Raw genomic sequence first — 13,573 nt, 5'->3', positions numbered from 1 at the left:
CCGTCTGCCGCTGTAGCTTACGGCTATTTTTCTCAAAATTTCTGACATCTTGTACCTTTTTACATTGCCGAACACTTTTTCCAGGTCGACAAATTCTATATACATGCCTTGATTATTCTTTAGTCTTGCTTCCATTATTAGCCACAACTTCAGAATTGCCTCTCTGGTGCCTTTACCTTTCCTAAAGCCAAACTGATCGATATCCAACACATCCTCAATTTTCTTTTGCATTTTTCTGTATATTATTCTTGTCAGAAACATGGATACATGAGCTCTTAAGGTGATTGTGCGCTAATTCTCATACTTGTCACTCTTGTAGTCTTCCGAAATTGTGTGGATGATATTTTTCTGAAAGTCAGATGGTATGTCGCCGGACTCACACATTCTACACACCAACGTTATTAGTCGTTTTGTTCACACTTCCCCCACTGATTTTAGAAATTCTGTTTGAATGTTATCTATTCCTTCTGCCTTACTTGATCTTAAGTCCTCCAAAGCTCTTTTCATTTCTAATTCTAATACCGGATCCTCTATATCTTCTAAATTGACTCCTGTTTCCTCTTCTATCGCATCGGACAAATCTTCCTCCTCTTAGAGGCCTTCAGCGTTCTCTTTCCACCTGTCCGTTCTCTCCTCTGCATTTAACTATAGACTTCCCTTTGCACTCTTAATGTTACCACCCTTGCTTTTAATGTCACCGAAGGTTGTTTTGACTTTACAATATGCTGAGTCAGTCATTCCGACAATCATTTCTTTTTCGATTTCTTTACAGTTTTCATGCAGCCATTTAATCGTAGTTTCCCGATTTCTTTACAGTTTTCATGCAGCCATTTAGTCGTAGTTTCCCTGCACTTCCTATTTATTTCATTCCTCAGCGACTTGTATTTGTGTATTCTTGAATTTCCCAGAACATTTTCGTACTTCCTTCTTTCATCGATCAACTGAAGTATTTCTTGTGTTACCCATCGTTTCTTCGCAGTCAACTTCTATATTCCTATGTTATTCTTTCCAATTTCTGTGACTGACCGTTTTAGAGATGTATTCCTCTTCTACTGTATAGACTACTGAGCTATTCCTTATTGCCGTATCTACTGCTTTACAGAACTTCAGGCGTATCTCTTAATTCCTTAGTACTTCCCTATCCCACTTTTTTGCGTATTGATTGTTGCTGACTAATCTCTTAAACTTCAGCCTGCTCGTCATCACTACTGTGGTGTCACCGCCAGACACCACACTTGCTAGGTGGTAGCCTTTAAATCGGCCGCGGTCCATTAGTATACATCGGACCCGCGTGTCGCCACTGTCAGTGATCGCAGACCGAGCGCCACCACACGGCAGGTCTAGAGAAACGTACTAGCACTCGCCCCAGTTGTACAGCCGACTTTGCTAGCGATGCTACACTGACGAAGACTCATTTGCCGAGAAGATAGTTAGCATAGCCTTCAGCTAAGTCAATTGCTACGACTTAGCAAGGCGCCATCACCAAGTTATATTGAGATGATAATACTGTATCAACAACACCAATGTTCACCAATTGTGGATTAAAGTTAAGTATTCCAGCAGCTACGTACTTTTCTGTATAGCATTCATTACGTATCCTGTTTCAGACCTCACGCCAGCCTGCGTGAGTTTAAGCGCGTGCCTTTCGGCTTCCTCTCATTGTGTCTAGGCTGTCTTGTCTAGACACAACAACTACTGCATTGTGATCGGAGTCTATATCTGCTCCTGGGCACGCTGTGCAATCCAGTATCTGATTTCAGAATCTCTGTCTGACCATGACGTAATCTAACAGAAATCTTCCTGTATTACTGGCCTTCCGTCTTGTGATTCTTGAACAGAATATTCGCTATTACTAGGTGAAATTTATTACAGAACGCAGTTACTCTTTCTCCTTTCTCATTCCTTGTCCCAAGCCCATATTAACCTATAACCTTTTCTCCTACTTCTTTCCCTACAACTGCATTTTAGTCCCCCATGACTGTTAGATTACACACTTCTGTCCTACCTGCCAATTCCCTGCGCCTCTTATACCATGTTGTGAGGCGGTTGGTATTACCATATACTCGCTTGACCAGAAATCCTGGTCTACTTTGTATTTCACTTCACTGATCCCTACAATATCGAGATTCTATAGCCATTCCTTAAGAGTGGAGAACTAGCTGACCCTCCTGCACGGTTTATAACTCACAGTTCTCACTCGATCTTGATGGTGCGAACTTATGTGGTCACTGTAGCGCGCCATTTTCATTAGTGTTCATGGTGCAAGTTAATGGGTTGCTTTGAACATTTATTGAATGTCGACGATGTCCATTTTGTGAAGTGTAATACACTGAAGCAACAAAGAAACTGGTATAGGCAAGCGTATTAAAATACAGAGATACGTAAACAGGCAGAATACGACGATGCGGTCGGCAGCGCCTATATAAGAAAAGTGTCTGACGCAGTTGTTAGATCGTTTGCTGCTGCTACGACGGCAGATTATCAAGTTTTAAGTGAGTTTGAATATGGTGTTACAGTCGGCACACGAGCGATGCGGCAGAGCATCTCCGAGGTAGCGATGAACTGGGGATTTTTCCCGTACGACCATTTCACGAGTGTACCGTGAATATCAGGAATCCGGTGAAACATCAAATCTCTGACATCGCTGCGACCGGAAAAAGGTCCTGCAAGAACGGGACTAACGACGACTGAAGAAAATGGTTCAGTGTGACAGAAGTGCAACTCCACGCTAATTGCTGTAGATTTCGGTGCTGGGCCATCAGCAAGTGCCAGCGTGCGAACCATTCAAAGAGACATCACCGATACGGGCTTTCGGAGCCGAAGGCCCACTCGTGTACCGTTGATGACTGCACGACACAAACCTTTACGCCTCACCTGGGCCCGTCAACACAGACACTGGACTGTTGATAAGTGCAAACATGTTGCCTGGTCGGACTAGTCTCGTTTCAAATTGTAACGAGCGGATGGACGTGTACGGTTATGGAGACAACCTCATAAATCCATGAACACCGAATGACATCAGGGGTCTGCAAGTTGGTGGAGGCTCTGTAATGGTGCAAGGCGTGTACAGTTGGAGTGATATGGGACCCCTGACACGTCTAGATACGACTGACGGGTGACACGTACTTAAGCATCATGTCTCATCACCTGCATCCGTTCATGTCCATTGTCAGTTCCAACGGATCTGGGCAATTCCAGCAGGATAATGTAACACCCTGCACAACCAGAATTGCTACAGAATGGCTCCAGGAATACTCTTCCGAATTTAAACACTTCCGCTGGCTACCAAACTTTCCAGACATGAACATTATTGAGCATATCCGGGGTGCCTTGCAAAATTCATGCTGTCCCCTCCAGCACTACTTCAGACATTAGTCGAGCCCTTGGCACGTCGTGTGTCGGCACTTCTGCGTGCTCGCGGGGGCAGTACACTATACTAGGCTGATGTACCAGTTTCTTTGTCTCTTCAGTGTGCATACATCCCATAAAAGATTGATCTCTGCCCCTTCCCCCCTCCAATCCCAGCACTCTGTTCTTCTCCTGATGCACATAATGGGACATTAGCAGCTAATATTTTTCGTTTCATTACTGTTAACACAAATTTTCAAACAAGTACTACTAAAGATTGAACTTCTGATCTCGCACTGAAGGGATTCTTTGTTAGTTACTACTGTGACGACGTTGTGGGAAAAAGGTTTACTTGGCCGTCGCAGTTGAACAGCGGGCCGGTACTCACGAAACTACCATTGCTGAAATAAGAACAAAGGCGGAGAATTATAGAATTGTACTCTTCTAGTTGCGATTGTGTCTTAAGAATGCAACCTAAAATTAACGTGAAGTTGGCTTTCTCTCTTTTAATATCTTTACCCTACTGGCCATTAAAATTGCTACACCAAGAAGAAATGCAGATGATAGACGGGTATTCATTGGACAAATATATTATACTAGAACTGACATGTGATAACATTTTAACGCAATTTGGGTGCATAGATCCTGAGAAATCAGAACAACCACCTCGAGCCGTAATAACGGCCTCGAAACGCCTGGGCATTGAGTCAAACAGAGCTTGCATGGCGTGTACAGGTACAGATCCCCATGCAGATTCAACACGATACCACAGTTCATCAAGAGTAGTGACTGGCGTATTGTGACGAGCCAGTTGCTCGGCCACCATTGACCAGACGTTTTCAGTTGGTGAGAGATCTGGAGAATGTGCTGTCCAGGGCAGCAGTCGAACATTTTCTGTATCCAGAAAGGCACGTACAGGACCTGCAACATGCGGTCGTGCATTATCCTGCTGAACTATAGGGTTTCGCAGAGATCGAATAAAGGGTAAAGCCACGGGTCGTAACTCATCTGAAACGTAACGTCCACTGCTCAAAGTGCCGTCAATGCGAACAAGAGGTGACCGAGACGTGTAACCAGTGGCACCCCATACCATCAGGCCGGGTGATACGCCAGTATGGCGATGACGAATTCACGCTTCCAATGTGGGTTCACCGTGATGTCGCCAAACACGGATGCGACCATCATGATGCTGTAAGCAGAACCTGTATTCATCCGAAAAAATGACGTTTTGCCATTCGTGCACCCAGGTTCGTCGTTGAGAACACCATCGCAGGCGCTCCTGTCTGTGATGCAGCGTCAAGGGTAACCACAGCCATGGTCTGAGAGCTGATAGTCCATGCTGCTGCAGACGTCGTCGAACTGTTCGTGCAGATGGTTGTGCAAACGTCCCCATCTGTTGACTCACTGATCGAGACGTGGCTGCACGATCCGTTACAGCCATGCGGGTAAGATGCCTGTCATCTCGACTGCTAGTGATACGAGGCCATTGGCTTCCAGCACGGCGTTCCGTATTACCCTCCTGAACCAACCGATTCCATATTCTGCTAACAGTCATTGGATCGCTACCAACGCGAGCAGCATTGTCGCGATACGATAAACCGCAGTCGCTATATGCTACAATTCGACCTTTATCAAAATCGGAAACGTGATGGTACGCATTTCTCCTCCTTACGGAAACTTTTCTCATGTCAGCACGTTGTAGGTGTCGCCACCGGCGCCAACCTTGTGTGAATGGTCTGAAAAGCTAATAATTTGCATATCACAGCATCTTCTTCCTGTCGGTTAAATTTCGCGTCTGTAGCACGTCATCTTCGTGGTGTAGCAATTTTAATGACCAGTAATGTATATTCTTAGATTTTTGTTTTGTGGGTGTATTCCTTTTTTATGGCCTCATATTATAAATATTCTCGTAGAAGATGCACTGGTTCTTACTCGAAACAACCCAATACAAAATTGATCAAAATCCTAATATCTCAAGAGTTAAGGATAAAAAATAGTACAAGATCATAGAATGTTCGCTCGGCTGAAAACACTGACGCTCTTCATTGTCCGATATAAATTAATACTGCCACGTGGTTTATATAGCACGGCATGCAATCCATACGAAAATTTGCCAGAGTGCCACACTTGAGCACATCCAATCAAAATTAATTAAGTTCCCTGATCGATGTCACTCTTTCAAAAATGTCACAGGCCTACCCACGAAAGTTAAAGTTCGCCGACATAGTTCGCATCATAGAATACTCGAGGTGTCTGCACAGAGCAGCTCTCCAGAAACGGAGTCCGCAACTCGGCGTACAATTTTTAAAAATGCTGTTTTCACCGGTCGCTGCATGGTTGAAAACATTCTAATCCTGTAAGTTTGCGATTTTGCTCGGATCAGACTAAAGATCGGAGCAGATACAGCACACTTGTTGTTGATGTTGCACAGCTGCAAGCAGCCACAGATTGGTATCAGGTTACTTTTATGAAAAATGTAGCGTTATAGGTGTCGAATATTTTTTTTAGTTCATCATCAGACGGTTCATCTTCCGTCACAGTAGATGTTATATTGGGTTAGTAGTGAGTTGGCGTGAAATGTCCGTCTGGAAATATGTTTTTGCAATTGTTCTTCAACTAATGGTAATTATTTTGTGTCTGCAGCTCGTGGTCGTGCGGTAGCGTTCTCGCTTCCCGCGCCCGGGTTCCCGGGTTCGATTCCCGGCGGCGTCAGAGATTTTCTCTGCCTCGTGATGACTGGGTGTTGTGTGATGTCCTTACGTTAGTTAGGTTTAAGTGGTACTAAGTTCTAGGGGACTGATGACCATAGATGTTAAGTCCCATAGTGCTCAGAGCCATTTGAACCATTTAGCCAATTATTTTGTAGTTTGTATTTTTCCACTCGCACAAGTTGATTTTCAGTATTAAAGACATGGTGCACGTTGGTATCTTATTTTGTAGTCCAACTAATGTGTTTAACAATGGAAAGCAAAGGATGTAAGTGAATTTGACATCAGCACCATCAACAAATGTTTCAATTAGCTTTGAGCACTATGGGACTTAACGTCTGAGGTCATCAGTCCCCAGAACTGAGAACTACTTAAACCTAACTAACCTAAGGACATCACACACATCCATGCCCGAGGTAGGATTTGAACCTGCCACCGTAGCGGTCGCGCGGTTGCGGACTGAAGCGCCTAGAACCGCTCGGCCGCCGCTGCCGGCTCACCATCAACAGCTTTTTTTTTTTCACAGAACAGCCATGATCTCCAGTTACGTCTATATTTGACAGAACTGCAAAACGCTTGTTGTTTTGTACACTTGAAAATCTCTCGTAATGCTCAAGCGTTCATCTGATCTAGCCCTCAGTCGGTTCCCGCTACACAATTTAGGCATCTACCAACTCCCTGAATTTTTTCTTAAAAGGAAATCATTTGCTTTTTCTTCGGAGCAAAACGCATCTAGCTGTGTACAAAACTGTTTTCCTTGGAATTTTCCGCCCGGCGCTACCGGTCTGAACAACCTCAGACGTTGTACTGATTCTCCCTAGCTCCTCAGGTATGCATTTCGTGCCCACGTTTACTGGAAATTTTTTTTCTAGCTGTGGTTCATACTAAAACCCCTGAAAGTTGTCTAACCAGGAATCTTAGCCACTACGTCACTGGTACAGGTTTTCCACTGGCAGAGGTATCAGGACGATTTTCACTAATAATTTACCACTTGTTCGTTTCCACACCACGGTCCCTGAACTGAAATTTATACTTTTATCCTGTTTCATCATCCCTGAAAGCCTGTGACATCATCACGGAATTATCTTGTATATACATACATATAATGGCACGGGTGCCTATTACTTCAACACTCTGTAGCAATCGGTGTCATCTCGAAACACCATCTATATCTTTTAGCTGGATGCACAAGCCTGGTTTGTAGACAGCATTTCCTTCTGCTAAATACTGGGTTCTGTCAAACCTGTGAAAACAGAAATTCACGTTTAAAAAAAAAAAAAAAAAAAATTCAGCTGTGAAAATAAATTAAAGTGACAATTCTTTTTCTTTCTCTCCAAAACACTTTTAGCTGTCAAAATACGCTCACATTACATTCATTTACAGTAGTGTATTGCAGGCAATACTTTTTATAAAAGTGGTAAATAGTTGATACATTGTTGCATTTTTGAATGCTGTTTCGCCAGTGTTTTTGCAAAGTGGCGTAGCGTAAAGAATGATGATGTTAAATGTTCCGGATTTTGAACACACACGTGATGCACTGTTAAAATAATTATTAGGACCATTGTTAAGATTACGCTCCATCAGTGCTAGCTATCCCCTATGGGAAATAAGGGTGACTGTCATCTACCCAAAGGTAGGTTTGAACGCCATATTGCTTTGCTAGGTTCAGTTCTTTGCAAGTGGTATGCCCCTGACGTCTTCCAACGCACGAACTGGCTTACCCAGCTTCTTACTGAGGACCTATAGTTTAAAGTGGTTTTCCCATCTCCATGCAGCTCGCCGTTTTTCACATCAACAAACATTGCCAGAGGCGAAAATAAATGATAAGTGACAGATCAATATCATAGAGCTGAAATGTGATCGAAGACCAGATCTTTGAAACTGTGGTATGGCGCTCTACCACAGAGTTACAGAGTCTAAAATAGTACATCAATTCTTACCAAAGAAAAACAAAACAGAACCATGTCATCATTGAGACACATTTGTACACGACTAGTCGCATAGCTGTTTCACTAGGCTTTTCCAAGGGTGGAGAATGTTTTCTTCTCAACTGTCCACATTACTTCCATTTGGTTTTGTCCTGTGCGACTGATGATATAGAAACAGGAAGTTTCCTGCTTTGTTAAGTGTGTAAAATAAACTTCAAAGCAAAGTACCTGTAGAACTTGAGTAAAATTTTGTATGTGTTTGTGGATGTGAGAATGTGAGAGAAAGGGGATTACTTTTAGTATTAGGGAAGCATTTGCTACAAAAATGATTTCAGCTTTCATGTAACATATTTCCTGTTCCACAGTAATGTTGCCTTGTTCCAGATAAATGTTTGTATGCGATTATTGAGTATAGTTTTGAACAAACTGCTTTTGTTTCAGGATCTCGTAGAAGTCTCATGAAGGATCAGTCATCACCTGAGGCGTAATTGGCTGTTTCCTGCGGGCAAATATATGCGTCTCAAACCTTGACAACCACCGAACTGCAAAGTGCCATTACCAATGGAATTATTGTACATATCTTGAATCATAAAAGTTATAAAATGTTCTATATATTCTACTAACTCTATCATGTTTTACTGTTATTACTTAAGTATGATTAAATGTTTATGCAGGCCATTGAAAGTTATGTTAAGATATATATTTTTACCTGAAGTTGCGTTTTGTTTCTCATTGCATTCACAGATCATTGTTCAACTTCATTACTGCTACTTATAAATCAATAAAACTAACTCATCACATTTTTTTCTGTTTAACTGTTGTCTAGATACGTGCACATTACAGAATGACTGAAAAGAAATGGAACTACAGTTTTAAATAGTAATGGTCAAATGAAGAAAGGTGAATATAGAAACTGAATGAAACAGAAACAGTAAACAGAGACTAATACACAAATGGAAAAAAAAGTTAACAGTTCTTCCAAAATAGGCTATCAGGTATAACAAAGTGTCAAATTAAAAAAACACAGCATATGCAACAAACATGGATATCATAAGGACTAGCTACCTGTGTCCATATACGCTATCTACATTACAGTTTGACGAGTAACTTCAAGGGCAGTGAAATGAAATTCAGACTGGTGCTTGTGGAGCGATTCACAGTGTCAGATTGGAACATTTAAAAGCAATGGTAGTGAATCAACTGGCCCATTCAGATACTATAGCTCAACATCAGTATTGCATCTGCTATTGCAGTCTGTGGATCATGCAGAGAATGATCCTGGAATGCTCTTTTTTCTGATAACGCTTGACTGCATTTATTGGTTTGTATGAACTCACGAAAAAAAAATCGAAGATACTTATCAATTGACATTTGAGATTGCACACAGCTTTGGAAGAAGATGCTGTTGACTGATCACCCTCCAGTGTGTAAAGGTACTGTGATTAGGGGTCACTCCTAAATTGTCTAGCCTAAAACCAATGCACCATCTGCTACAGTATAATGAACAGGCCATAGTATATGTGGTAATCTCAGCTTGCCTATCTAGTATTAATTTCCAAATATGCCACACAGTGCTCATGTTGTGCATAAATAGTTAGTTGTATGAGGTACTGTACTCTCAGGAAGGGTGTATGTTGGGTCTGATATCTATTAAGAAAAGAAGTATTTTTTGTGTAGTACTCCTTACTATACCTTATTTTCCATACTACTGAACAGCTACTGCAGAGCAACGTACTGTGTAGTTTTTTACCCTGATAAGTGTGTCAGTGGGTAGTGGCATGGACTCTACTAGATACCGAATGCAATGAGGTGCCTTCCTGATCTGTAACCTCTACACAACCTTTGAAGAGGATTAGACTACTCCCATGCCCATTTGCATAACTTGATTGCCTTATGATGTGTTCAGTAGTATTATTTTCAACAGACTGAGGGATGACATAGTCACTATCATGTATGTGGAAATTTGTTTTATTTCTCTAACATAAATAAGGGAGCAATTTTGTAAGATGCACACAAGAATACCTCGTCCACCTATTTCAACGGCACCTCATTGGAAATGTGATGCATGTTCCCACGTGGTTTTCCTCGTTCTCATGGTCTCCCATCATCATGGTCTATTGTGTATCACAAGTCAACAGTTGAAGCGATCATTTCTTTCAATTTCGAGCATCTAATGACAATGTTTTGTTACTGTATTGGTCAAGATGAGCTGCGGGGGAAGGAAGAAGGACTAGCAGCACGAATACTACTATTCTTCAGGCGAATGATGTTACAACATACGCGTAATTTTTTACAGTTAACAGGAGTGAAATGCAAAAAATTATATCACTAATTGGTACAAAAACACGAATGGTGGTGGTGGTAATGATGCTGATGCTGCTGCTGATGATGATGGCAGTGCTGCTCCACCTAAGTCCTTTGAGGTTAACTCCCAATAAAGCCTGTATGGGTGGAAAGGGAATATGAGGCGCAACTAAACAATAACACCAGATTTATCGCTATGTCTGTGAGCATTTGGGTTGGGAAGTAAGGGTCAGAAATGGAGGCTGGAACTGAAAGCAGCTACAATGAGAGCAGATGCTGGGGGGTCTGGATGTAAGGAAACGTTATGAGGGCAAGCGTTGTAACTTGTAGAAAGTATTTCAGGGTCTGGAAGAAGCGTGTGTTGAAATTTATTGGGTACAGTGGAGACAGTGTGGACGTGGGCTGGGAAGTGAGCACCAGTGGTGAGGCCTCTGCTCTTCACTCATCTCTGGATTGAGGTGATAAGCTGCGGCACCCATAAACCATAAAGAGGAGTTGGATGTGGTGTACGTGGCTTGTTGTCAGTCGTTGTTGGCATCTCGATTTGAAATAGCGAGTGATTTCCTACCCTGCGGATTCTCTTTCGATAGAAAAAAAAAGCTGTTTGTGTTGTTCATGGGTGTATAACATAGCCTTCATTTTTTCATAACTGTGAAGCATGTTTTGATGTTTTATCCACATTGAAGTCAATTAGCATCGTCAGAATCAATAGTCTCTCAGCAGCGTACATGGGGACAAGGAAAAATATGAAGTATCATCATGAGGTCAATTGGCTTCTGTGGTGATCATCTGGTTCAGGCATCTAGTTTCTTTCATTCGTTCCATTTCGGAAGCCGTTTTACTGTTCACTTTCTACCGTCAAAGCAACCTAGTGATCCCTTTGTGGTATGTGTTGAACTCCTCATTCAAAATCACAAAAACAATTCTTAACAGAAAGTGAGCAGGGCTGACATTAGACACCTTGTGGATCTTACTGTAAAATAAATAAACAGCATCAGCCCTTCTGCGGAACAAGCTCCATAGCACATGACGGTGTGATTCTATAATCTGTGGCAGCGGTTGGTTGACATCAAGGCCCGACTTCAGCGATTAAGAAACAAATTTCAGTTTGTAATTTCACAAGTATCTGGTATTCATTGTTAATAAAACTATTTGAAACTGTGTTCTACAGACCTCACCAGTGCATTATACTATGTGATAAGCAAATACACAAATCTTCAGACCTTCTGTACAGTCATCTTTGTTGGAAACCGTGTATCCAGTGTTTTGTGTGTGGAATGCGTTTAAGGAAAACCAGTAAGGACGAATAGAATAGTTAGTTATTTTGTGTCGAAGCAATACCGCTACAAAATAATCTGAAAACCGAACGTTATTTTATAGTCAAAACAATTTTTTTGTACTTTACACTGTTTTGATGATACTAGCAAAAAACTCGGTTCATATTTAACGATTTGAACAATTAATAAGAAAAGAAAAAAAAATTGAAGTAGCGAATGAGGTATTTATTATCAGCGTGAAGGAAAACTGTTCTTATGTTTCTCACTATTATTAAATTTTGTTTGTAATTTTATTGCGTATAAGAAATTACAAAACAATCAAAGTTTTCCATTTCGCTTTACGCTAATAGTCCTGCAAAATGCTTCCGGCTTGCACAGTGATGCCCGATTCGCACATTTTGCGTACCCAAAAATACTTCGGCATCTAGGAGCAGTTGGGATGCTTCGGGAATTCCATCCTGCATAACATGCCGTGTTGTGGGACATTGATGATACACAGTGTCTTTGAGGCATCCCAAAAAGAAATAATGAGATGGAGTTACACCTGGGGTCTGTGGCGGCCAATCCAGTGACCGGGATTAATCTGTTGCGAGGTACTCATCTCTACCAAGGAAAGAGTGATGAACACTAATCTTGCTGCAACGACGTTATCAGGCATGTTGGTGATGCAATATCATCTAGCAATGATGTCGCTGTATATTTGAGAAATTCGGAAAATGTATCATTTAACTACTCTTATATAAAAAACGACTGATAATTGTTTCAGGAATGGGTCCATCGCAAGTATTTTTTGCTGCAGAAGTGCTTTGTCTTGCTCTTTCTTCTGACTGATGGTAAATTTCGTGGATATTTTTGTCGCCGTTAAATTTGAAGGTACTTGATCATTACACCGTCGTGAAGTCCAGATTTTGATTTAGAAATCTGTGGCAGATGATGATCCTTTTCTGAATAATGGCGGTGGTAGGATACAATTTGGCTGTGAGCAAGATGAGCACGTTTACAATGCGAGATTGTTAATCATTTACAGAGGTTCACAGGCATTTGTTCCCTTGATTCGCTTCGTGAAGCTTAAGGTAGAGGATTTCACTATCATGACTTGGTAGCATTTCTTGATATGGAGATCTGGTCTTCATGGCTCTCTAAGGAGAAGGAGTTTCCATGCTCAGTACGGAATGTGTTTGCTAATTAATCCATCCGAATGGTAGAACATTTAATTTCGTCACTCTTCCTTCCAATGGGCTTTTGTCGAAATTTTATGACTTGAATAGGTTTCGTATACATGTTAAAAAAGAAACTTTGTGTCCCAAGTGTATTTTGAGCGCTAATTATGCACGTACAATAATTGGATGGGTTTATATTCAATATCTTTTAAATCATTTATCTTTCCATGGCACCACCTTCCTATTTGTACGAGTATATACGTAATTACACGTAGTAGGTAGCACTCAATGCAGCATGAACAACGTGCGTTCAGCAGAAGTGGTCACTTTTTAGTGTTTTTACTGTTATTAATCTAAAGAAAGACCCAATAAGTATGAACATTATACTTCGTGCTTCTATGCATGATTCTTCAACACAAAAGGTAGGTGTCATGAGTCTGATGCGCTGGCAAAGTCGCAGTCTTTCATTCTGTAGGAAGTGTGATTATTTGGTGTCTTGCTTTTGTGAGCTGTCATAACAGTGTGTATGTACATGGCCATTGCAAGGCACGAAGCGATAAGAGCCGTTACTTTACACGTTTTCATGTGAAGTGAGATATTTGTTACTACTACTCAGGTTCAAGTAAATTCAGTTGACTTTTGATATGCTGCAAAGGTAAGCCTTTCTAGCCTAAGTCGTATTTTATGAATTTTGCAGACAGATCGTGTCACAAATTTGATTCGTGTGTGTAAACCAGGTGTGTCCAGCCCACGGGCTGCAGGTGGCCTAAAGGAAGTATCATTGCAGTGCAAGAAATGGGCATGGAATTCCGTTTAATCAAAGATACGATAAATCGATTTTCCATTAT

The 13,573-nt window shown here is 41.5% G+C and overlaps 1 protein-coding gene across 1 annotated transcript in view; it reads left to right on the top strand.

Annotated features, from left to right (window-relative positions):
* LOC124795334 (heterogeneous nuclear ribonucleoprotein C-like) overlaps positions 1-8,766 on the top strand; it is a 449,230-nt gene extending 440,464 nt beyond the window's left edge. Inside the window, exon 10 of the mRNA XM_047259316.1 lies at positions 8,426-8,766. Coding sequence (XP_047115272.1) covers positions 8,426-8,446 — 21 coding nt within the window. The 3' untranslated portion in view covers positions 8,447-8,766. The remainder of the gene's footprint in view (positions 1-8,425) is intronic.
* The last annotated feature ends 4,807 nt before the right edge of the window (positions 8,767-13,573 follow it).

Source organism: Schistocerca piceifrons, chromosome 4 (genome assembly GCF_021461385.2).
Source record: "Schistocerca piceifrons isolate TAMUIC-IGC-003096 chromosome 4, iqSchPice1.1, whole genome shotgun sequence".
Classification (NCBI taxonomy): Eukaryota; Metazoa; Arthropoda; class Insecta; order Orthoptera; family Acrididae; genus Schistocerca; species Schistocerca piceifrons.
Note: the sequence above shows the minus strand (reverse complement) of the source record. Positions and strands in the feature narration are given on the sequence as shown.